General features: G+C 40.7%; 1 protein-coding gene across 12 annotated transcripts in view; it reads left to right on the top strand.

Annotated features, from left to right (window-relative positions):
- Positions 1–23,091, top strand: part of NFYC (nuclear transcription factor Y subunit gamma) — a 95,046-nt gene that overhangs the window by 48,692 nt on the left and 23,263 nt on the right. For all 12 annotated transcript variants that reach the window (XM_036744639.1, XM_036744640.1, XM_036744649.1 and 9 more), the window contains 2 exons: positions 8,121–8,233; positions 22,264–22,335. In XM_036744639.1, coding sequence (XP_036600534.1) covers positions 8,129–8,233; positions 22,264–22,335 — 177 coding nt within the window. In that variant the 5' untranslated portion in view covers positions 8,121–8,128. The remainder of the gene's footprint in view (positions 1–8,120; positions 8,234–22,263; positions 22,336–23,091) is intronic.

The raw sequence follows: 23,091 nt of genomic DNA, 5'->3' as shown, positions 1-23,091 counted from the left end.
CACCCTGAATCAGTGAGCTGCGACAGTTACCAGACTTCTCAACCCACAAACACCAAAGACAGCGGAGAAGGTTAGTGGGAAAAGCTGCGGGAGTTCGCTGTTTGTCTTTCAGCCCCGGGGGGCAGTGGAGGTGGGGCAGCTACAGCTGCTGTTGCTTCTGGCCCCAGGCTCACCTGGTGGGAGGAATTAAGTGGTGGATCAGAACAGGAGTACACAGCCTGCTGAAGATCTAAGCCCAGTCCAGGTTGGGGGTTCTTGGGGAAGGAGTAGTGCTAGTGTGACAGAGCTGGCACCCCCCCCCCCCCCCAAAACGTGGAACATAGAACTCTTTAGTCTACAAGCAGTCATACCCCACTGAAAAACTTAAGGGTCAAGTTGGTTGGTTGGGAATATGGCCAGGCAGCGAAAACGTACCCAGATTCAGTCTCAGACTTTGCATTCTTTCTTTGGTGACAAAGAAGACCAAAACATACAGACAGAAGTTAACAAAGTCAAAGAGCCTACAACAGAAACCTCCAAGAAAAACATGAACTGGTCCCAGGCCACGGAAGAACTCAAAAAGGATTTGGAAAAGCAAGTTAGAGAAGTAGAGGAAAAATTGGGAAGAGAAATGAGAAGAATGTGAGAAAACCGTGAAAAACAAGTCAATGACTTGCTAAAGGAGACCCAAAAAAATACTGAAAAATACACGGAAGAAAACAAAAAAGGAAGGAGAAAAAGAATATCTATACTACCACAGGATGACAAAACCAAGATATCATTTGGTGAAGAGAGTAGAAATGAGCTCAGAGTGAGACTGGACCCTTGCAGGGGGGCCAGGAAGGCCTATAACCAGCTTTGAGGTAAAGTAAGCTTTGAGGGAGGTCCTGGGCTTACAGTCAGAAGACTCAGGTCTGGAGGACGGTTCTGCATTCAGGAAGCTGGATGACCTTGGGCAAGTCCATTGTTTTTCTGGATCTCAGGATCCTCATTTTTCCAATGAGAGTATTGGAGTAGATGACCTCTTAACTTTGGAGCTCAGAGTGGGTACAGCTGTAAAACTCTGAGATCAGGGAAGTAAAGTCGACACGCCCAGCTTACACATTGCTTAGATCTCAACAGTGCTTCTCTGTAAGGAGCAGTCTGTCTTCCTTACCTGAAAAAGTTACTGTGGTTCTGAGAGTTTGGGATTCACCTTAGGCTTGGTGCTTTGACATGGAAAAGGGTGTGTGGGTTGGTAGGTGGTGGGGGATCTAGGGAGGCAGATCTAAACCAGCTTTTTTAAAATGTAAAAACTGTTCCATGTATGATGGAATAGGGACATGGATGGGAACCATCCTCTCTGAGACGTAGAGCAAACAGCAAGTGACTCATTTCAAGGAATAGGGTATCACAAAAGTTTTAACTTAACCATTTGTACAATAATTATGTTCCTGTACAAATTAGAGTATATGGAGTACTATGTAACTGGCATCTCATCTTTATTGGATTCCTTGATGCAGCAGGCAATGAAAAGTGCAAAGTTTTTTTAAAAGGGCACACTAACATAGGTTTTCAGTAGAGACTCCTTCAGTTTCAGCAAGTCTTCAGAGGCCTGCATTTTGCATTCAGCCCTTCTGACCCTTCTATCTCAGCCCTTTGGATAGTGTGGGGAAGGGGTGCCGGGCTGAGAGGAAGGAGTGTTTCGGTACCTCTAGACAAGGCAGTCTTACCTGATGCCCCTCCTTGAAAAAAAGTCATTTTCTCATCACGACCTTCTCGTTTCTTTATAAAACTGTATCATGTTGGGCCTGCACTGGCTATAAAAGACATTGGCATAAAGGGTTATGGCTAGGGCCTGAAGGTTTAAAGAATAGAAACAAAGTAACATGTAATCATACCCTATATTCCTTTGTATTCCTAATGCTTGATGACTTTTGGTACGTCTATCTTTTCAGTGTCTGGGCATATCAGTGTTAAGGAAGATGTGGTGATCCTGGTACCCGTCAAGAGCAAGAGCTTCAGAGATTTCCAGGGAAATTTTTAAAAAATGGAACACTTTGCTGCCGAGGTGTTTTAGAAATGACACAGTTCACTGTCTGTCTTCCTCTTGTTTGAAAAACTGTTAACTGGCTTGATTACTGACAGCCAGATTTCCTTCCCTTTGTGGGGTTTTTGTTTTTTGGAATGTTTAAATCGTCTCATGTTGAGAGCTCGGTTTCTGTCCTTGTTTTTCTTCACATCTTCCTATGAAGGGATTGTCAAGTATGATCAGAGGGTTTATAGGTGGACCAGAGCATAAAGATTGCCTAGTGCCATCCCTCCTTCTACAGAGTCCGTGGAGGGTAGTAGAGTCAGAAGACCTGGCTCAGGCACCAGTGACTGTATGACCCTGGGCAAGTCCCTTAAGGTCTCTGACCCTCAAGTTTCTTCATGTAAAATGGCAGTGGTGACATTTGTGCTACAGTGTCCAAGGGTTAGAGTGAGAAAAGCATTTGATAACCCATAAAACTCTCTTTAAGTGTGAGAAGTAGTAGTAATTACAATTACAAAGGATGCGATGGAGGCCAGAGAGGGGATGGGACTTTCACAGTGACCCAGGTGCTAATGGAGTTGGGCTTTGAACCCAAATCCAGTGCCCATTCCACTCTGCTAACCTGCCTTACAGGAATAAAAATTTGGGTCTTCATCATACTTTTGGGCTTAGTAGTGAGTGCCAATGGTGTTACTGCTTCAGGAGGAAATCCAGCTAGTGGGAGGAAGTTTGCTCACTTCCACTCAGAGTCATTATTCCTGAGTAAAGGCCTAGGGATGGCATCTTTCTGAGCATTTTTTCCTCTCCTCTATCCCCCCAAAATAGGCATATTTCAGGACCCTTCTTCTACAATGAGATCTTTCCGCTTCCCGGGCACTTTTGCCTCTTGGGGATCTCTATGTTACATCTGTCACTTTTCTGCCTTTGGAAAGTGTCTGGGACAGGAACAGTACTTGAAACCAAGCCTGGCATTCAAGCCATTCACTGCCAGGCTGCTGCCTGTTGCCCTTTGAGAATGTTACTCCAGAAATACAGTATTCTGACCTTTTTTTTTCTTTTAAGGATCTTTCATTGGTATAGGAAACTCTTCCTACTAATGTATGTTGACACCTGCTTTGCACCTTACAGTCTTAGAGAGTTGCCTGGGGCATAGAAAAGGGTTAAGTGACTTGGCAGTGGCCTATAACCAGCGTGTGTCAGAAGAAAAATGAGAGCCCATGTTTTCTCTTTCTACTATGCCAGGCTACTTCTCTTTTCTGAACTTAGTAGGAAGGTAATATTTTTCTTTCCTTTTTTTTTTGGTCTTTTTCTTTATGAAGTTACCAAATATTTTAAGAGTTTCCTAGATGAAAACTTTTTTTTTAACAAGCATTTATCAGGCAGCTAGGTGGCACAGTGGAATGAACGCTGGGCCTGGAGTCAGGAAGACTTGAGTTCAAATCCAGCCTCAGACACTTAATTAGATGTATGACCTGGGGCAAGTCACTTAACCTCTGCCTTTCTCAGTTTCCTCCTGTGTAAAATGAGTATAATAATAGCATCTCCTTCCCGGAGTTGTCATAAGGATCAAATGAGATAATATTTGTAAAACTCTTTGCAAATCTTAAAGTGCTATATATACACTAGCTATTATTATCATCTCTCCCTCCTTCCTCCCTCTAAAAAAAAAGGAAAAAAAAAACCTGTCATAACAAGTATGCATTGTCCTGCAAAACAAATTAATACACTGACCATTTCCAAAAATGTATGTCTTACTCTGTATTTTTAATCCATCACCTCTCTGTCCCGGAGGTAAGTGGTGTGTTTCATCTTCAGTTCCTTGGAATTGTGGTTTATCATTGCAGTGATTGGAGTTCTAAAATCTTTCAGAATTGTTTTTTGTTGTGTTGTCATCATATAAGCTCTCCTGGTTCTGCTCATTTCACTTGGCATCTGTTCATAGAATTCTTCCCTGTTTTCCTCTAAAACTGCCCATTTCATCATCTCTTATGGCACAATAATATTTCATTACATTCATGAACTGTAATTAGCCATTTATAGTAGAGTGGAAACTCCTAAGAAGTAAAATTCAGACGCTAAAAAGCTTTGAGGTTCATGAAGTTTTTTCCTTAGTGACAGCCCTGTGAAGTAGGCAGCATGAGTATTATTTCTATTTGATACATCAGGTTACTGAATCTCAGGAAGGTGAAGTGATCTGTCCAGTACCTAATTCCTAATGACCTTCCAAGCTGGGCCTTGGACCTATACCCTCCTAACATCCATGTTAGTGCTCTCTCCTCTCTACCAGGCTGTCTCCACAAAACTTAAAAGATGTCTTTGACTTTTTCTTGCTGTTAGCAAGACACATGTGGTTTCCCAGAGCAGATGTCTCACTCAAATGAAAGTGTTTTTTTTTTTTTTAAGCTCTGACATGCCTTCCTATTTCCAGGAAGGTTTGGTAACTTTGGCCTCTTGTGTGACCCATTTTGCAACACTGTGTGGCTCCGAGCCCACTGTTTTAGGGCCATTCATGGACTCTGAGACTCCCCCTCACAGATGTTATGCTGTCAGACCACTTCTAACACATTGATGGCAAACATGACAGAGCATGAAGGAGTTAAAGCAGCAACCTGTGTAGCAGCTGGCCAGACAGTACCAGCAATGCCTCAGAGCACTTGTTGAACGTGCCTGGTGCCTTTATTAGGTCCCATTGTCTAGAGGGCAGGCCAAACTCTCTTACTACTAAAGGATATCATAGTTGGAATGTTGTCAGAAACAGTTGTGGCGTATGTTTTGTATCTATGAACTGAGTGAGAGATCTGGATAGGCTTTTATAGGTGCTACTGCTGTTGAGTTTGTCTTTTCAAAATCTGAGGGATGCTAGGCTTCTTATTCTTTTTTTTTAATTATTTTTTTCTCTTTTTTTTTTTGGAGGAGGGAAGGCAGGGCAGTTGGGGTTACCAATGACTTGCCCAAGGTCACACAACTAGTGTGTCATGTGTCTGAGGCCGGATTTGTACTCAGGTCCTCCTGACTCCAGGGCTGGTGCTCTACTCACTGTGCCACCTAGCTGCCTCCAGGCTTCTTATTCTTAAAAGGCTTGGGTCAGGTACCTCAAAACCTTCCCTCATCCCCCCCAGGTGAAAGAGATCTCTCCCAGAATTGTCCTGGGACATTTTCTCTGATTCTCATCTTCCCCTTTCGCATTCTGCCTTGTATTCATTTGTATCTGTGCTGTTGTAAGCTCCTCAAAGGTCTGTTTTTTCCTTCTGTCCTTTGCACACAATAGACACTTAGTATATTGAATTGTGGGATGGAAAGCACAAGAGTCGACCATCTTCCTGACTTTGCTACTAGCCTCTCATAAAATGAATTGGTGCTTCATCTTCCCTGTCTTTAGGTCAGAGGTCCAAAGCTGAAATTCAAATTTGGTTCAAGTCATTAATCTGAGGCATTATCAGCAGACTTTTCTGATGCCACTTAAGTGGTATATCTTGCACTCATGTGCATGAGAGACACCACCAACAAGAAAGGTCTTTGGCACTGCTTCCTTCTGATCGGGCAGAATGGTGGTTGTCTCCCACTAGTTGATTTTGCCATCTCTTAGGAGGTTACTGAGGAGAAATTGGGTAACGCTGGTCAATCACCAAGAGTTCTTTGAAATCCAGTCCAGCTTGGGGTGATATTTAGACAGTGTAAATGATGAATGAACATGCCATTTGGGACCTTGGTCAGCCACTTCCTTTTGTGTTAGGCAATTAATAGTGTTCAAAGAGAGAGATGATGATCAGTAGTTAGGGCATATTATATTAGGAATTCACATTTCAGGCAAGGGCTGGGCTAGATGAAAGAACTTGAGATTGTCAGAGAACCTGGATCAGATCCCAGACTTCTTCCTTAACGGTATAATTTAGGCTTAGGAAGGAAGGAAATAGCTACCTATCAGGTGCCTACTGTGTGCCAAACACTATGCTAAGCATTTTACAAATACATCATTTGATTCTCACAATGACCCAGGAGGTAGGTGCTTTTACTATCTTCATTTTACAGTTGAAGAAATTGAGGAAGACAGAAGTTAAGTGATGTGCCCAGAGTTACACAGAATGCTTGAGGCCATATTTGAGCTTGGGTCTTCTTGTATCCATTGCACCACCTATCTGCCACTTTGGGTTTCAGTTTCTTTCTTTATAAAATAAGTGGTTTGGGCCAGGTGATCTCTTAAGGTCCTATCCAACCTTAAGCCTCTGAGGTCTTTGCCCACTGGGATTTTATAAATCAACCATTTCTAAAGGTAGGTTAGAATATTGCCCTCTGGTGGTGCCTGTGGGGCCAGCCTCATTCACTCCCTCACAGCATCTCCCACAGGCTCGAGGAACTAGTGACTCCTTTACCTTTAACACCAGAAATTGGCTCAGTGGTTTTTTCCCATTACATCACCACGCACTAATGTCATTATGCCTGTGCTGAGATTCTTTTAAATATTGGACACTTTCTCTTTCCCTAATCCTGAACTTTGGGTAAGTAAAAAAAAAAATTAAGGAATTTAAAGTCAGAACTCATTACTCCCCCTCTACACAGCATTCCCAGGATGACCCTAGGCAATACATGGATGGTTGGTAATTGTCCTTGTTCAATCCTGGCTTTGATCCCTGCCTTGCCCTCCCCCTTCCCCAAATGAGAAGGAATCTCCTCAGTATCTGTACCAGCACTTCCTGGGCCTGGAGAATAACAAGTTTGGTCATGTAGCATCCTGTTCTGCATATATACTCAACACCACACAAGCATAAGAACACACACCCCTTCTGAATTGAAGCAATTTCTACTTGCTTGCTGCCAGCAGCCTGTCAGTGGTGTGAAACCTTTCTAAATGATTCCCAAACACAGGAATTCTTAGGTTAATGGCTTGAATTTCTCTTCCCTTTATGTTTAATTAAGCTGTTTTTTTGCCATCTAAGTAAGCGTTTGCCAGGTAAGCACTTAAGCCACCTGGAGCTATTCACTTGTCTCTTAAATATTGCAAAACTTTAGTCATGCGTACAGAGTGTAACTAATCCATGGTTTCTTGTTAACTTTTCCCTCTTCCATACAAAAGCAGTTACCTGGAATGCTGTCTTTGGTCTTCTGCTACCACAACTCCCTATTGTTTCTTGGTGATCCAAACCTTGAGCTGCTTTGGGATTCTGATACCTCAGTTGTTAGTGTTGGCTCAGTGCCACACAGCAAGATTCAGGTTGGGAAGGAACTGGGAAGTGGTTATAGGTTAGTAACTTGGTACCCACTTTCTAATGGTAGCTCTCCATGAAAATCACCCCATGCCTTAAAAAACAAAAATCCTAAATGCTAAAAGAGATTAGCCATAAGGTCTTCAAACACCTGATGAGGTTCAGGTCCTCCTTTGAGACTCTTGGGTATGATTTTTATCGCAATTGGTTCTGACTAGAGAATGTCTAATGAATTCTCTTTGGTTCTCTGGATTCTATGGCCTGGTATGAGAAAAGCCCAGATTTCCTCAGGAAGGTGGATAAGATCAGGGCAGATTTTCAATGGGATCTTTTCCTTGTAGACCAGAAGCTAAAGACCCCAAATTGATGTTAAAACTGGGGTTTTGGGGTTTTCTAGCTGACATTTACATGATACTTTGTGGCTTACAAGATGCTTTACATATTTTCATTTGACCTTCAGCACAATCCTATAAAGTAAATTGTACAAGTATTAACAGCTTTTTTATATGTGAGGAAATTGAGACATAGAGAAGTTAAGTAACTTGCCTAAGAGGGATCTAGATTGAAACTCCAGTGTCCTGGAAACAGATAACTCTGTGAGACCACAGTTGCCTAGTTTGAGGTCCCCTAGAGTTTTTTTGTGGAAGCTGTTTCAGTTTGAGTTCCTTGGTAGTTACTGTAATACAGACGGGGGAAGAGGGTAGATCTTGCTGGTGCTCTCCGTGTTACAGGGTTTATTTATCTAGTCTGGAAGCCTTGCTTCTTCTACACAGAAACATGTTTTCAACCTGAACATATGAGTTTAATAAATTAAAATTTCACAAAGAAAGAGGTGAATTGGGATCTTAAAGAATCTCTTAACAGCCTGATCTTTGTTGTACATCTCTCCTTATTTCTAATATTTTCAATGTATGTTTATTCCACAGTTACCAGAATGTCCACTGATGGAGGGTTTGGCAGTACCAGCAGCAGCGATGCTCAGCAGAGCCTACAGTCCTTTTGGCCTCGTGTCATGGAAGAAATCCGAAATTTGACAGTGGTAAGGAGGAAGAGCAACCTTGTTTACATCGACAGGCTTGAAAGATAGATACACTCCAGTATGATGAAATGTAATAAAGATAAACAAAATCCTTTACTTGGACTTTAAAACAATATTGTATAGGTAAAGGATGGGGCAGCAATTCACATGAAAAAGACTGGGAGAGATCTTAATGGACTTACATATGTCAACAATATGACACAGCAACCACAGAAAGCTGGTGTAATTTTATACTGTGTTTTTAGTGATGCAGTGTCCAGAAAAGCTCGTGATAGGGCCACTCTGCTCTGTCTTAATACGCAGAGCCTCTCTGGAACATTTTGCTGAGTTTGAGCACTATGTTTTAGGAATTGACTGATAACCTAAATGGGTCTAGAAGAGACTGTTCAGGATGGTGGTGGTGTCTTCCTGTTGTATGAAGATTGTTGGGAGGAACTGAAGATGTTTAAGCTTGGGGGCAAAGAAGATTTAGAGAAGAGACTTGATCTTTTTGCTTTTAAAAATTTGAAATGCTGCATCGTAGGGGAGGGATTAGATATGTTCTGTTAGGCAGAACTAGGAAAACCGCATAGAAGTTGCAAGAAGGTTGATTTTGACTTGACGTAAAGAAAAGCTGCTTAACACATGGCGTGGTTCTAAAATAGAACAAACTGATTTGACATAGTGAGCTTCCTATCACTGGTTGCTGTCACGTGGAAGTTAGGGAGTGCTGTGGAAGGGATTCCTGTTCAGATATACTGAGGCCTGAATAGCTTCTGAGCTTCCTCCAACTAAGATCCTGTGATAAAATTGCTAAAATGTATATAGTGAGTAGCCTGGAAAGGCATCTTTTATTTTAATTTCAAATTTGTTTCCAAAATAACACAAGATTAGAAAAAAACAAACCAAAAAATTGTTTTCATCTCTTACTTTTAGGTAGAAGCATAATAAGCTATTTAAAGTAGCAAAACCTTTCTTACAATAACCCTGTCAGGTAAGATACTACTAGTATTTTTATCCCTGTTTTACATATGAGGAAGTTGAGTTTCATAGAACTGAGAAAGGAAAAAGATGGAAAAGAGCAGTTTGTATAAGTTCAGGCTGGCCTTTTCACATTAGAGTCACATGACTCAAAACATCACAGTGAATGCTATGGTAAGATTACTGGCTTGGCAGGGCAGAGATTCTGGGCCTACATCCTGGTTAGGAAGACCTAGTTCAAGTCCAGCTTTAGACACTTACTGGTTGTGTGAACTCAGGCATATCATCTGGCCTGTGTGCCTCAGTTTCTTCAACTGTAAAATGGAGATGATAATATTATCTACCTCTGAGTTACTGTGAGGATCAAATGAGGTAATATTTGTAAAGCAACCTAGCATAGTGCCTGGTACATAGTAACTGCTATATAAATGTTAGGTGCTTATCATCTAAACTTTACCAGTTTTATGAATTTGGGCAAGTGTCTTTACCCCTGAGCATTAGTTTCCTCCTATATAAAAAAGAGGTAATAATACCTAGATCTCAGACAAGGGCAGAGACATGTATAAATGCTGACTTTGGCCTTCTTTCTCTCCTGCAGCTATGATTACCTTGCTCAGCCATGTTGTTCAATCTTTCCTGGGTTCACTGAAGACCCATTGAGCATGTGCAGAAAAACATGTAATTTGTAGAAAGCTCTATAAGCAGTGAGAGGCGGTGGTACTTACAGCATTTATTCCTTGTAGTACTTATAGTCTTTATTCTTCTTGCTCAGACCATCTTATCGTCGTGGCCACTGGAACTAGAGGAGGCCAATTATGTGGGAGCATTTTTCAGAAGACACATCTAGAGGTCTTTATTCTCCAGTGGCCATAGCCAGATCCATCGTAGACTTACCTAAAGGATTCTGGCTTCCTTTGTAATGATAATCGTGGCTTAGATTTTTAGAGAGCTTATTTCTTAACCTCAGGCTGTGTTTCTTCACTTGGTGAAAAAGATGGGGCAGTTAAGAGGAGTTGACTTCTCTAACTCTGGTTTTTGATCCTGTAACTCTGTAACTTCTGTAATAAACAGGATTTGCCTGTACTGAAGGTCCTGGGGACTTCAGGTGACCCTGAATTTTCAGGATATGTACCAACAGGGTATGAGCTCTAGCTGGTTCTCTCCAGTCAGAAAAACTTCCAGCCCAATAAGAGATGTCTAACCCTGCTGTCGAGGAATCAGCCTAACAAAGTTCAGAAAGGCTCATTCATTACCAGAGAGGTGGTGGCCACTGAGGGATGAATTTTTTTACCCAGCGGAACTTAAGATGATAATAACACTAATTGGCAAATTTGCCTCAGTGAAGGGAATAGCCATACCAAGAAAACTACACATGCTTAAAATACTGAAGTGTAATAGAATAACCAGTAAAAGAGAGCAAGTAGTAGAACACAGTCTTATTCCCTTAGCTTGGACCTCAGTTATTTAATCTGTAAAACAAAGTGGTGGGACTAGATGATACCCCTTCCTTCTCTCTATCTGTGATGCTGTGACCCTTTTTTGAAACTTGTGAAAAGATTTTTGTTGAAGAAAATATTCCATATTGAATATTGAACTTCACACTTTCCCTAAAAATCTACATAAAATATACACCTAAAAATGAGTATTTTTTAGCTTATTCCTATAGTTTTTCTTCCTTTCAACAGGATCACATTTTAGGAGATTGACTTCCATGTTCAGGTAGATTAACTAAAGTCCCTCAGGGTGTCAGATTTCAAGTCCATTGTGCTCTGTGTTATACCACTTATCTTCCCCAACTACCTGTAGCTGAAATAGAAAAGAGACTGAAGTGAAAGAAAGTGGGTTAGTCAGTTTTCTTTGGGATTGTGCTCCCAACAAACTGTGAAAATACCTTTGGGTTTATGAGTCACTCTCAAAGTTAAGTGTTGTGCTGGAGACCATCAAGTGTAAAAATTTTAATGCCAGACCCCCTCCATTCTTCTTGGTGCAGAGTCCTGTTCAGACCCTGATGTTGCATACTTTGACATTCAGGAATAGGAAAGTGACTAGAGGAACTTCATGATGTTCAAGCTCAGACCTTTGCTTTCTTCTCTTCCTTCTGTCAAGTTTTGATTATGTCACACTTTGTTTACTTTTGCAAACTTGTTTGCTGACAAAACATTTCAATGTTGACATAGGATTGAGACAGCCAATATATTTCAGAGAGGTTAAGACTACTTTGGGGCATCCTGTTTTGTTGGGGAGGGGGGAGAATGACAGCAGGAAAAAGAGAACGTTTGAGATAACATTTGAATATTAATTTATTGAAAAATGACTGAAATTTCCCTATAAAAGAGATTCCACCCTTAAGACACATTCTTCTTTTTCATCCCAGACTCTGTTGCATTTTTAAGTCCTTGGCATGCAACCTCAGTATGCTACATATGAAGTTGTTTCTCCAAATTAAAACTATCTTTTTTCCTATATTAAAAACAACAGTGGTTTTGACCTGAGGAACCCTTTACACTTTTGAGAACGGACCCACAAGAGCTTTTGTTATATAGGTTTTAACTATCCATATTGATTGCATTAGAAATGAAAACTGATAAATTTTGAAATATTTCTTCATGTAAATAATAATAAACCCCATTACATGTTAACATAAATAATACTGTTTATGAAAACTATTTTCCAGACCAACCAACATATAGTGAAGAAGCATGGCTGTGTTTCACACACTTGGGTAAATCTTTTGAGTGTCTGGCTGCATAGAGGACTGCTGGATTCTCGTACCTGCTTCTGCATGCAATCTCTTACAATATATATTTTAGTTGAACTATATGAAGAAAATCTGGCTTCACACAAATAGTTGAAAAAGAGAGAAGTATTTTAATGGCCTTTTCAAGTGATTATTAATATTCTTTGATACTACCCCAAAACTTGGTACTTGGCATGACCTTTAAGGTGAGTTGCAATGTGGCACCTTTTCCTGTTTTGTCACACTAAAATACATTGGTCTGTCATATACTTTGAATGGATTTTTTAATCCATGCATGATTTTGTAACATCATGTATTGATCATTTGGAAAATACTGATTTCACCAAGTTGTGTAATTCTACCAAATGTTGACCTATTTCGTTATACAATACCAAAAAATTACATTATTTAATATTACCTTTCTCATCAGAAAAGTCTTCCAGTTTTTGGAAGCTTTCAAGCTTACAATGGTTGATACAAGTTTTCCAGAATTCTAATTTTCACTTGAAAGCTGTAATTTTATCATTTGCAACAAAAACTCCCAGTTGTTTTCCTTCAGGTGACAGGCCCACTTCATTCATATTCTGGAAAATGTCTGCCAGGTAGCCAAGTATGAATAATGATAGCATTCTCTCAAGTAAAAATGGTGTTCAGTGAAAAAAGTGGCCAGTTCTGCTCACAACTCAGATCACCCACATATTTTCCCTCAAGGCTGCCTTCATATCTTGGTATGCTCAAAAATGCATCCTTTACGTTTTGCCATGCAGAATATTAAAAAGACATCCATTTGAGGGTCAGAATTCAATAAAATTAATAATTTTTGTTGCTTCAGCAAGGACATTCTTAAATGGACCTCACATTTTTTTTCCCCTTCAGGTGGGTGGCAGTAAAGATACGGTGATTACCAGTGGAGTTTGGTGCACAGCTTTGATTTGTGCTAAGATGGCAGCAGATCTACTCACACTGTTAATGCAAATGTCAATATAGTAGTTCCAGGATAAACCATGAGATTCAAAAAAGTTATTCAGTACTTTGAATGTTTCAGCACTGCTTGTTCTTGTTGCCGAGCATTCACACAAAAAACCTTTCATGATAATTATTTGGTGATGACTCCAGAAGAATACAAGCACAACCATGTCTCTAGATTCATCTATTTGTAAGTCAAAAGTACAGTTCTGCAGATGGAGCTATTAACTCAGTCTTCATGTTTGCAGCCAGATCTTTAATTCACAGGTCATGTAGCCTCTGGAAGACGTCAATGTACACTTGTGAGAAAGGTAAATGATATCTTAGTATTCTTATGACCTTGAAGATCCTCTGACAGGGTCTTGAGGACCCTCAGGGACCCTTGGGTCATGCTTTGAGCACCAGTGACTTAGAAGGTCTACAGTGCAGGGCTCTGCTCTTGGCCCTGTGTTGTTTGATATAATCATTAATGGCTTGGGGAAAAGCAGAGATGAGACCTTCTAGGGTGGATGGCTAACCTGGAATGTCTGAATCAGAACCCAGAAGGATGAGCATTGGCCATATGTAATGAGATGAAATTTAATAGGAATTAATTAATAAAGGATTATAGCCTCACTTCTGGGTTCAGAAAATCCATTTTTCAAATACAAAATTGGAGAGGGAATGGTTAGCCAGCAATTCATCTGAAAAATAACTGGAAATGTTGGTGAACCTCAAACTTTGCACAAGTCAGCAGTGTGATGGGATTGAAGAGAGCTGACAGGATCTTTGACTGCATAAAGAAAAGTTTCCTATCCCCTTCTTGGAAGGAGGCAGCAATACTGTACTGTTCCCTGGGCAGGCGCCACATAGGATAGTCAGAGAACATTGGCAATCAGGAGAGCATCCAGAGGACTCTTAGAATGGTGACGGGCCCTTGAGATTATGCCAGATGAGGGGGCATCGAAGAAAACGGGTGTGGTGAGCATGGAAAAGAGAAGGTTCACGTAGTATTTAAGGGCTGTTGCGTGGAGGAGGAATTAGATGTGTTCTGTTTGACCTCAGAGGGCAGAAGTAGCAGTGGGTGGATGGAAGTTGTAAAGGGGCACTTTTCTAAAAGAAGAAGGGGCTACTTCAGGCATCACTTACTTTCCCCTCATTAGGCATCTTCAAGTAAAGGCTGGCTGACCACTCTTTGAATCTGTGATGGGGAATTCTTACTCAGATACAAGTTAAACTAGGTGGCTGCTGGAGTCTCTTTGACTTCTGAGAGACAATAAATCCCTATTCCTCCTGCTTTCAAAGTGCTTGCCTTGTCACAGCCCTATGAAATAGGGAGCACAGAGATCACTATCCCTATTTTATAGATGAGGAAATAGGCTTAGAGGAAAAGTAGGTTAGAATCATAGGAAGACATCTTTAGAACAGGAAAGGACCTATCTCTCCAGAATCCAGGCATTTTCTCTGGCACCCCCTCTGTGCCTGGGCTTCTCTCCCTCTTCATTTCTGCTTCTTGGCTTCCCTAGCTTCAAGTCACAGCTAAAATACCACTTTATCCAGGAAACCTTTCCCGAGCCCCATTAATGCTGGTACCTTCCCCCTGCTGGCAGTCTCCAGTTCATCCTGTCTGTATAGCTTGTTTGTACATGATTGTATGCTTGTTGTCTCTTCCATTAGACTGAGCTCGCAGAGAGCTGGGACTGTCTTCTCTTTTCATCCCCAGCACTTAGCACAATGCTGGACACATAATAGGTGCTTAATAAATGCTTATTGACTGACTTTAGAGATCGTTTAGTCCAAACTCTGCAATTTTATAGATTCAGGAACCGAGAGCCAGGGAAATGCTAACTTTCATAGGATCCTATAGCTAATAATAAGGAACGGGTTGGGATTAGGATCCAGGCCTGCTATAGCCAAGTTTGTTCTTTTCTGTTGCATCTCTGTGCTCAATTCTAGGCAAATGAGTGAAGTTGAATATCTGCCTTTGACCTAGACCTTTCTAAAAGTAGAGAACTGCAGTTAATGACATTTCCTCTTCCAAAGCATTTGAAATGAACAACAGGAAATGCTGTTCTGATCACTAGGGCCAGAGTGCCCTACAGAAGAGATTCAGCCTTAGTTCCAGCTTGGCCATCACTCTCCCTTCCCTCCTAACAGCTTTGTAATTGTCTTTAAATCCAGATGGCTTCTCATTTGAGTGGAAATTAGTTAAAAGCCACAGCACTCAAAGATTGTGAAGCACTGTCCAGAGATAAGATACTGTATTCCTACTTGGTTACTGAGAAGAATAATCAAGGGACCTCTTTTTGGAATGGGGCATTCAGCTTCCTGGACCTCCTGGGAGATAGTAGAGAAAAAAGGCCAGCTTTGCCCTCCTGTGATTACTGCTAAAAGCTGAGTCGCAGAAAGAAAGCATTTCAGAATCTCATTCTCTTGCAGTCTCTCTCTCTCTCTCTCTCTCTCTCTCTCTCTCTCTCTCTCTCTCTCTCTCGCACACGCACACACACACAGAGTGATGTTATGTCCTCAGCTCCTCTTAATCACTGTGCTAAGTTAGTCAACTTCTCCAGAATAGACAGTGACTCTTCTAATGTTGCTCAGCCAGATTGCCGTGCTATTGCCGGAGTGACAGAGAGGGGGACCAGTTACCAAACCTTCTTTGTAGTCCAAACCCTTATCTTAGAATCCTCTTAGAATCGTGAATCCTCAGTCTCTGGAGAGAATGGGTAGCAGTGTTGGAGTAGGGAGCTCTTGAGGAGAAGCGTACGTGTCTCATCACAATTTATACTTCAGAGGTACATGAGCACAACTGGGACTAATTGACTTTTCTTTGGCTCACAACTCCCATTTGGTTTCATCCAAAGGTAGTGTCGAGTATTCACTTTGTGAAACTCAGCACTTCGGCATGTCAGGAGTGCCACGGCAGCTGTTTAGTAGGGGTGGTCAGATAAGAGAGATTAACCCTTCCTTCACTCCGCTTCGGGGCCTGGTGCCTTCCCTGCCCCCCCGCTCCCCCCCATCAGATATAGGGTAATACTGTGTTGTAATAGCGTTAGGCTTTATAGACCATGGTTACAGAGATTGGGTATACTAGATAGGGAGTAGATTGACTACTTAAGATTTGAATCATATGGATTAATTTGGCCTAAGTTAGAAGTCCCCAAATTTCAGGATTTAACCATGAACTCTTTTGTTTTTTAATGTTTTGCTGATGTCTTTTTGGTTTTTTTTACACCACAGTGATTTTCCAATATTCTCCCCCTGCCCCCACCCTATTCCAACACACTGAACATTGAGAAGAGTGCAGGACTTTTTTTTTACTTTTTATTTTTTCTCATACTTGTAAACAAAAGTGTTTAACATTAATTTTTAAAAATTTTGAATTTCTAAATTCCCTCCCTTCCCTCTCCCCTCATTGAAAGGGTAAGCAGTTTGATATAGTTATACATGCGCAGTCATGAAAAACATTTCCTTATTAGTTACATGGTGAAAAAAAAAATTACAGATTGCCCCCCCGCCCCCCCCCCCCCAAAAAAAACCCCAAAATAAAGTTTTTAAAAGTTGTGACAATCATGCTGCTTGCCGCTACTGTGGGTGTATAAGGCCAATAACACCAGCACACAGGAGGGCTGCTAGCGCAGGTTCTTTGATCTGCTTTTCTAACAAAAGTAACTTTAATGGGGTTTACAATCTCACTTTAATTAAACATACATATATCATTCACTTAGTTCAGGGGAAAGAGTCAGCGCCTTGAACTTCAGAGCAAATAACAAACAAATTACAAGCAGAAATTATATAAACACAGCAAATATCACAGATCAACAGACAGGCCTCTAGGTGTCTGACCAAAACTGTATATGCATAGTTACCAGAGAGAGGCACTAACATCTGCATTTTCAGAGGTGGGGGAGGCTCCTTAATGGTACCCAGAGTCTCCACACCAACACTCTTCCAATGGGTGAGCCCCCAACAAAATGCTAACTTCAAAGTATGTATACAATTCTTCAGGGTCAGAGTGCTTCACACCTCTTGGGCTTTACACCTCTTGTGACCTAATTACCAAAAGGGTGTGGGTCTTCCTACAAACAAAGGCAAGACTCACTCAAAGGTACTTGTTTGCCTTAGTGCTGAGAAGCTCTCCAAAAGAAAAAAGAGTAAAAATTCCCACTTTTCTTGCCTTTACAAAAGTATGCTTTAATCTGCATTCAGACTCCATCAGTTCTTTTTCTGGGGATGGATAGAATTTTCCATCATAAGTCCTTCAGAATTGTTTTGGATCATTATATTGCTGAGAATAGCTAAGCCATTCACAGTTGATCATCTTTAAAATATTGCTGTTACTGTGTACGATATTCTCCTGGTTCTGCTCATTTCACTTTGCATTAGATGTTCATTTAAGTCTTTCCGGGTTTTTTGAAATCATCCTGCTTGTCTCTTCTTTTGGTACAATAGTATTCCATCACAATCACATACAACTTGTTTAGCCATTCCTCAGTTGATGGGCATCTCCTCGATTTCCAATTCTTTGCCACCAGAAAAGTGGTGCTTTAAATATTTTTGTACTTAGAGGTCCTTTTCTTTTTTGTTTTTTATCTCTTGGGGATACAGAGCTAGTAGATTAATGTATTAATTGCTGGTTCAAAGGGTATGCATCATTTTATAGCCCTTTTAAGCATGGTTCCAAATTGTTTTCCAGAATGATTGAATCAGTTCATAATTCCACCAGCAGTTACATTAGTGTCCCAATTTTTTCATATCCCCTCCAACATCCAACATTTTTCTTTTTTGTCATATTAGCCACTCTGGTAGGTGTGAGCTGGTATCTGAGAGTTTTAATTTGCATTTCTCTCATCAGTAGTAATTTAGAGCATTTTTTCATGACTGTAGATAGCTTTGACTTTGTCTTCTGAAAACTACTTGTTCATATGACTTGTATTCTTATAAATTTGACTCCATTCACTGTATATTTGAGAAATGAGGCCTTTATGACACTTAGTGTAAAAATTTTCCCCTGTTTTCTACTTTTCTAGTTCTAATTTTGATTGCATTGATTTTGTTTGTGTAAAACCCTTTTAATTTAATATAATTAAAAATGATCCATTCTACATTTTGTAATGCCTCTATATCTTGTTTGTTCCTAAATTCTTCCCAGGTAAACTATTCCATGCTTTCCTAACTTGCTTATGGTGTCACCCTTTATGTGTGAATCTTGTACCTGTTTTGGCTTTATCTTGGTATGCATTGGGAGATGTTGGTCTATACCTACTTTTTGCTGTACTGTTTTCTAGCTTTCTAGTTTTCCTAGCATTTTTGTCCTAAAAGCTTGGGTCTTTGGTTTTATCAAACACTAGGTTTCTGTGGTCGTTTACTACTATGTCTTGTGTCCCTAATCTGTTCCGCTGATCCACCCATTCTATTTCTTAGTGGATTGTTTTGATGATTACTGCTTTGTAATACAGTTTGAGATCCAATATGGCTAAGCCACCTTCCTTCACATTTTTTTCTTTGATTCTCTTGATATTCTTGACCTTTTGTTCTTCCAGATGAATTTTGTTATTATTTTTTCTAGCTCTATAAATAATTTTTGGTACTCTGGTATGGCCACTGAATAAATTAATTTAGGTATAATTGTCATTGTTATTATATTGACTTGGCCTACCATGAGCAATTGATATATTTCCAGTTTTTTAGATCTGATTTTATTTGCGTGAATAGTGTTTTGTAATTGTGTTCATAAACTTCCTGAGTTTTTCTTGGCATGTAGACTCCCAAGTATTTTATATTATCTCCAGTTAATTTTAAGTGGAATTTCTCTTTTCTGTCAAGTGCAGGATTTAGAATCTGAGGACTTAGGTTTAAATTCTTGTTCTATTGAGATGACTTTGGGCAAGTCATTTAACATCTCTGGGACTCAGTTTTCTCATCTGTAAAATGAGGGGGTTGTGATCCTTAAAAAAATCAGTTAAGCAAAAGCAGCCAACACAATGACAGTGTATACCAGCAGCAATGTCTGACAGTGTGAACAGCAGTGCTCCTTGCTTGTAGTCTTCTATCTTTTTAACCAAGAGGCAGAAAGTGTGTTTTATTTTTATTTGGTCTCCAGGACCATAATTATGTACAATCATATCTTTTTTAACAATAGATTTTTATTGATATTTTGTTTTTCCATCACCTAGGTTTCTCCTATACCTCTCCTTCCCAGAGATGGAAACCTTATAACACAGAATTTTTTAAAATTCAACAAAGGCAGTCATCACATTGGGAAAAAAAATTGGCATCATATGCAGTGTACCATACTTGCAGAATGAGCTCCCATTTGCAAAGAGGGGGAAGTTTCTTATCATAACTCTTCAAGACTAAGTTTACTCTTTTTTGTTTTTGTAACATCCAGTTTTGATTGTTTTATCTACTATCTAGTCTTGAAGAGAGTTAGCCAGTGTGGCAAAGGGCCAGAAGTTCAGGAACCTGTGTTTTATTTCTCACTCTTTCATTAATAATAACTAATGTTTATTTAGCATTTTGAGATTTTCGGTGCCCTTTACTGCAGTTTTGTGAAGTAACTAGTCTGGTATCACCTCATTTTATAAATGAGGAATCAGGTTCAGGAACATAAATCACACCTGGGTCATATGACTGACAGGTTCTGTAGGTGGGATTCAAACCAAGAGCTTTCACCTCCAAGCCTAGCACTCTTCCATTTGCTACTTAGCTAATTGTGTGACTGTGGGTAAACCCTTTTCCCATTTGTGGATCGTTTTCCACTAACATGGGACTAGATGGCTTCTATGGTTCTTTCTTCCTCTGAGATATCCAGACCAGTTGTGGATACAAGGAAGGAAAAGAATATATCCATCAGTAGTGCCCTCTTCTCTATCCCAGCCAAACCCCCCCCCCCTCAATGTCCTACTCCCTATTTTAATTCAGGAAATTGATTCGTTATCTATCTATGAAGTACATTGAATTCAGTGGAAAAATAACACTACTATGAAATGATATTTTATGGTTATTAATTAGGTTTGGCTTGCTATTAGTAACCAGATTTAGGGCATTATAGCATTACAGTTTTTAGAGCTGGAAATGAGCTTAAAGATCACCTAAGTCTAACCCTGTCCACCCCTCACCCGTATCTCCCCCATTTTACAGATGGTGAATTGAGTCCTAGAGGAGGAGGAAGCAAGTGACAGAGCCAGGATTCAAATTCAGGTCCTTTGACTCCAAATCCAGGGCTCTTTCTAGGACTAAGCTTTAGGACTTACAAAGTCTTTAAAAAGCTTTGTTGTGGAAGTTTGACCACAGCACCTGAGGCAAAGGAAATAACCTTTCTAGAGCAGCACTTCTATCCATACTCATGTGTGGTTCCAGTTTTCTTTGTGAAATTACTTTGCTGCATTACCAGGAAATGCCACAGAAGTGGAAAGACTAATTACACTTTATTTCCAAGATAGGTACTTGTTCCTTCTCCCCCATCTTCCCTGCCAGATTGTCAAAAACCAGACTTGAATCTGACAAAGTTTGAGGACTAGTTAAAGAAGTCTTCATAGAAAATGTTAATGCCTAAGTTCAGAACAGAAAAGATGAGGAATTGCTATTTACATTTTGTCAGCTGAGTGGTCACCAGACATCACACCAGTCCCAGTGTTACACACAGGATACAGCAAAATCAGATGTCAGGGGTTCTGGTATTGTGCTATTAGATGTTCTTTGTTCTGGAGTCAAAAGGATGAAATTGGATAACAATGTCTCAATGTGTTTCTTTTACCTAAGTTCTATTTGGGGGGGGGGGGGTGTGAAAATATACTTCACTTATGCTTGTTAATTATGCTGAGTTTTCGGCATTGGTACTCCCCTTATGGGCTTGTGACAAGAATCCCCAAGCTAGCATATTGTACTTTAATGAGTCACGTTTTTAGCCACTTATAGAACCAATCATTTGACACCTATCCTCTGTGGAGATTCTGCTGATATTCACTAATCTGTAGTCTTGCTGCTCTTTCTCCCTTGCTGCTCTAAAATTCACAATTGATTTTCTTATTTCTAGAATTGTATCCGTCATCAGGCATGTGTGCAGATGTCTATAATTTTTTTTTAATGCTATAATGTTAAATATTTGAATGATGCTAGTCAGAAAAGACCTGCTCACAAGAATGCGGGTACCTCCATACACTCTCAGACTCATGCTTATACACACAGGCACACACAAGCACCCCTCTGAGTCCTTTTCATAAAGCATAGTGTGCCTTCATCTTCTTCATCTTTCTCAGTGGTTTACGCACATGGTTCTATATATTGTCCTTCCTAATCTATTGATCTGTCATTTATTGTATCAGTAGCTCCCCCATTCTTTCTCCTAGGGGGCATAGTTTTATGAGTTGCCATAGTATCCCTGCCTCCCCCAACTCATTCATTAGTGATCCGCTCTTTGGCATTAAGGCTCCTCTCACTTAGCTCTGCAGGTCTACAAAACCCAGACCCATAGCCCATTGCTAGGTGCTTTCCTGAAGTTTTTCTGACTTTGGTGGAGGCTCTGCCAGAACTGTTGCTTTCATGGTAGGGCCTCCAAGAACCCAGGCTTACCTTCATATCTTGAGGGGTCAAAGCAGGCCTTAGGGGCTAGTCCACACTTCAGTACTTAAAGAATATTTCAGATAGACTGGCTATATAGCATCTGCACCTACTGAAGAGGGACTTAACATGTGTTTGGATTTGTTTATGTCCTGGCCTAGAAGCCCAGACTAGCATGGTGTGTCAGATGGCATGTTTAACTTGAAGGTTAAGTGGCAGAGCCTCCTGATTGGCAGGTGGACTTGCCCCGCAGCAAGGAAGCTGCAGAGGTGAAAGCTTTTATTGGGGTTGCTGCACTGCTTGTTTTGTGATGGATGAGGCAATCAGGAGCTCCTATAGAACCTGGGCAAACAGCCACCGGCCTATTGTAGATGGGCATCGACACAGGAACCATGCCATCCCGCTGGTCCCAAAGGTCATGGCTATAAAGAGGGGTTAGTGTGGCACAATGGTTACCTCCATCTGTTAGGTAAGCTATCTTTGAAAGCTGGGAGTCTGAGGGGAAGAATGCAGAAAACTACATCCCTTGGATGGGCACAGGGGAAGAAAACTTACCACTTCCACACATATACAACTAAATACTTTCATTAGGAGACTGATGAAAGTTTGTCATGCATTATATGAAATGTAAATGTATTTCCAAGGCTTTAGGGGTGAGGGGTCAGGGTGGAATCCCAAAGACCAACTTGTCATTTCTTTTTATTCTAATTCCTTTTTCCACAATCTGCTCCCCCTCCCCCCAATAGTTTGAACATGTTTCTGATACCTTCCCTTGTCCATAGTTTTGATAATGGTGAGTATACGTATGTCTCTCTGCTTGTTTCAGAAAGATTTCCGCGTGCAGGAACTTCCACTAGCTCGTATTAAGAAGATCATGAAACTGGATGAAGATGTAAAGGTAAACTTATATAACTTATTTTGCAGTGTGAAGCTAATAGTCATGGTCCTGAACATTTCCCATGGGAGATGAACTGTTCCTTTCCCCAGAGTACAAGTTTTAATTAATAACAGGCACAGATACATTTTCCTTGGCACAGTTTGCATTTGCAGTCAGAGAACGTGAGTTTGGCTTTGGTTTATCCTGGCTCCACTCTCAGGTTCTTTAACTTCATTGGACTTCACTTAATGAGAGGGTTGGTCTAGATGACTTGTACGATCTTTTCTTGCCCTTAGTATCGGGGCTAGTTCACAAATAGAAATGTTATATGCCCTGAATTGGAATGGTTTTTAGCCTAGGGCTAGTCTGGCCCATCCAAGTGCGCTTAAAAAGATGATGGTGAATTACTTGTATTTGGTAAGATCACTGAGACCCTCACAATTTGGAGTCCGAATCATTTCCTTTCAAGCCAGGGGGGTGTGACCAGCATTGGCTATCATTTGATCACCTGTTTATCATCTCCAAGGGACTGGGCTTGAGAATGACCAATCATTGGGCATTACACACTCCTTATGGGATTGTCCAGTCTGTGTTCTTGGAATAGATGCCCTGCAGTTGGGTGCAGTTGAAGGTAGCTTTTCCAGGACTCCTTCCTGACCTAAAGGCCTCCTCTCTTCAGAGGTGGAGGGGAGGTAGTGGGCAGAGCACTGCATTGGAGGGGAGAACCAGGCTCAGGGGCCTGGCTTCCCACCCCCTTAGCAGCCATGTCACCTCAAG

The sequence above is a fragment of the Trichosurus vulpecula genome, chromosome 2 (genome assembly GCF_011100635.1).
Source record: "Trichosurus vulpecula isolate mTriVul1 chromosome 2, mTriVul1.pri, whole genome shotgun sequence".
Lineage (NCBI taxonomy): Eukaryota > Metazoa > Chordata > Mammalia > Diprotodontia > Phalangeridae > Trichosurus > Trichosurus vulpecula.
This window is presented reverse-complemented; position numbering and strand designations above follow the sequence as displayed.